Consider the following 1131-nt stretch of genomic DNA (forward strand, 5'->3'; position numbering starts at 1 on the left):
GCCTCGGCCACCCAAAGTGCTGGAATTACAGGCGTGAGCCACTGCGCCCGGCCGCTCCTCTGGGTTTTTAAAGCGGGGCGAAAACTTGGAACAGCTACCGCAAAGCGAACGACTACCTCTCTGGAATTTCGCAAATAAGGGACGTTTAAACGACATAGTTCACATCCTTTGAGTGCTGGCTTTCTCTTAAAGGGCGTGTGCGTGCGCCAGGTGGCTTGGCCTGTGTGCGATAGTTACTTGCACGCTTTTCTTGAGTCTCAAACACCGAGCTCTAGTCAACTGCAGGGGCGGATTCATCAATTACAATTGCGGAAGAAGACTCGACTCAAAAAGCGGTCCGCCACCAGGGCTCTCGCAGCAGCGCCCCCAGCGGGCGGGTGTCTTGGGCAGGGGAACCGCAGAGGGCTGACCTAGCGCAGCAAAGCTGAGCGGCGCGCCGCTTCAGGACCGAAGCCTCGGTATGCAAGCGGTGAGTGACCCCCGGAAGGCCCGGACCTTTCGTCCACAGTCCGAGGGCGCGCGAGGGCGCGCGAGGGCTCGGGGTCCCTGGGGCTCAGGCTCTGCCGCCCTGAGGTGTTCTCTCAGAGATCGGGCGCTGAGCACAGTACCCCGCCACCTCCTTGGATTTGCTCGGAGTGTATTGGCAGCTTGCGGTGAGACTAGGCAGAATAGAAACCTCGGATCCCTCGCTAAATAGCGCTCAGGGAAAGGGGAACCGGATAATTCGTGTTCGGAAAGCAATGAGATAGTTCTTTTCTAGTTGCTTTGCGTAGTTTCCTAGCCGGTTTTCCAGCCCTCTTTCCACCTTGCTGCGTCGAAAGTGCAGTAGCGTTAAGCAGCCCGAAGTGTTGGGACTTCATTTAACCGAATGACAAAGGGCAGCCCCTAAGATAAAGCTACAATTATTACTTATCAATAAATAATAAAAAATAAAAACACGTGGAGTGTGAGCCCACCCAGGGACGCCAAAAACAACAAGCAAAAACTACTTGGGGCGTGTTTCTAACATTCTTCTGCCTGGGTTCCTGGTGGTAGAAATTCTGATTTAATTGGTCTACGGTGGGCCGGTAGTTTGTTAGTTTGTTAGTGAGGACCCCAGGTGATTCTGATAGCCAGGGATAATTGCTTGCC

At 54.1% G+C, this 1131-nt stretch overlaps 1 protein-coding gene across 1 annotated transcript in view; it reads left to right on the plus strand.

The window, feature by feature from the left end:
- The first annotated feature begins 170 nt into the window (after positions 1–170).
- The window catches only part of SYCP2L (synaptonemal complex protein 2-like), a 91366-nt gene continuing 90405 nt past the window's right edge, over positions 171–1131 (plus strand). Inside the window, exon 1 of the mRNA XM_011962913.1 lies at positions 171–469. Coding sequence (XP_011818303.1) covers positions 461–469 — 9 coding nt within the window. The 5' untranslated portion in view covers positions 171–460. The remainder of the gene's footprint in view (positions 470–1131) is intronic.

Source organism: Colobus angolensis, unplaced genomic scaffold (assembly GCF_000951035.1).
Source record: "Colobus angolensis palliatus isolate OR3802 unplaced genomic scaffold, Cang.pa_1.0 Scaffold6, whole genome shotgun sequence".
Lineage (NCBI taxonomy): Eukaryota > Metazoa > Chordata > Mammalia > Primates > Cercopithecidae > Colobus > Colobus angolensis.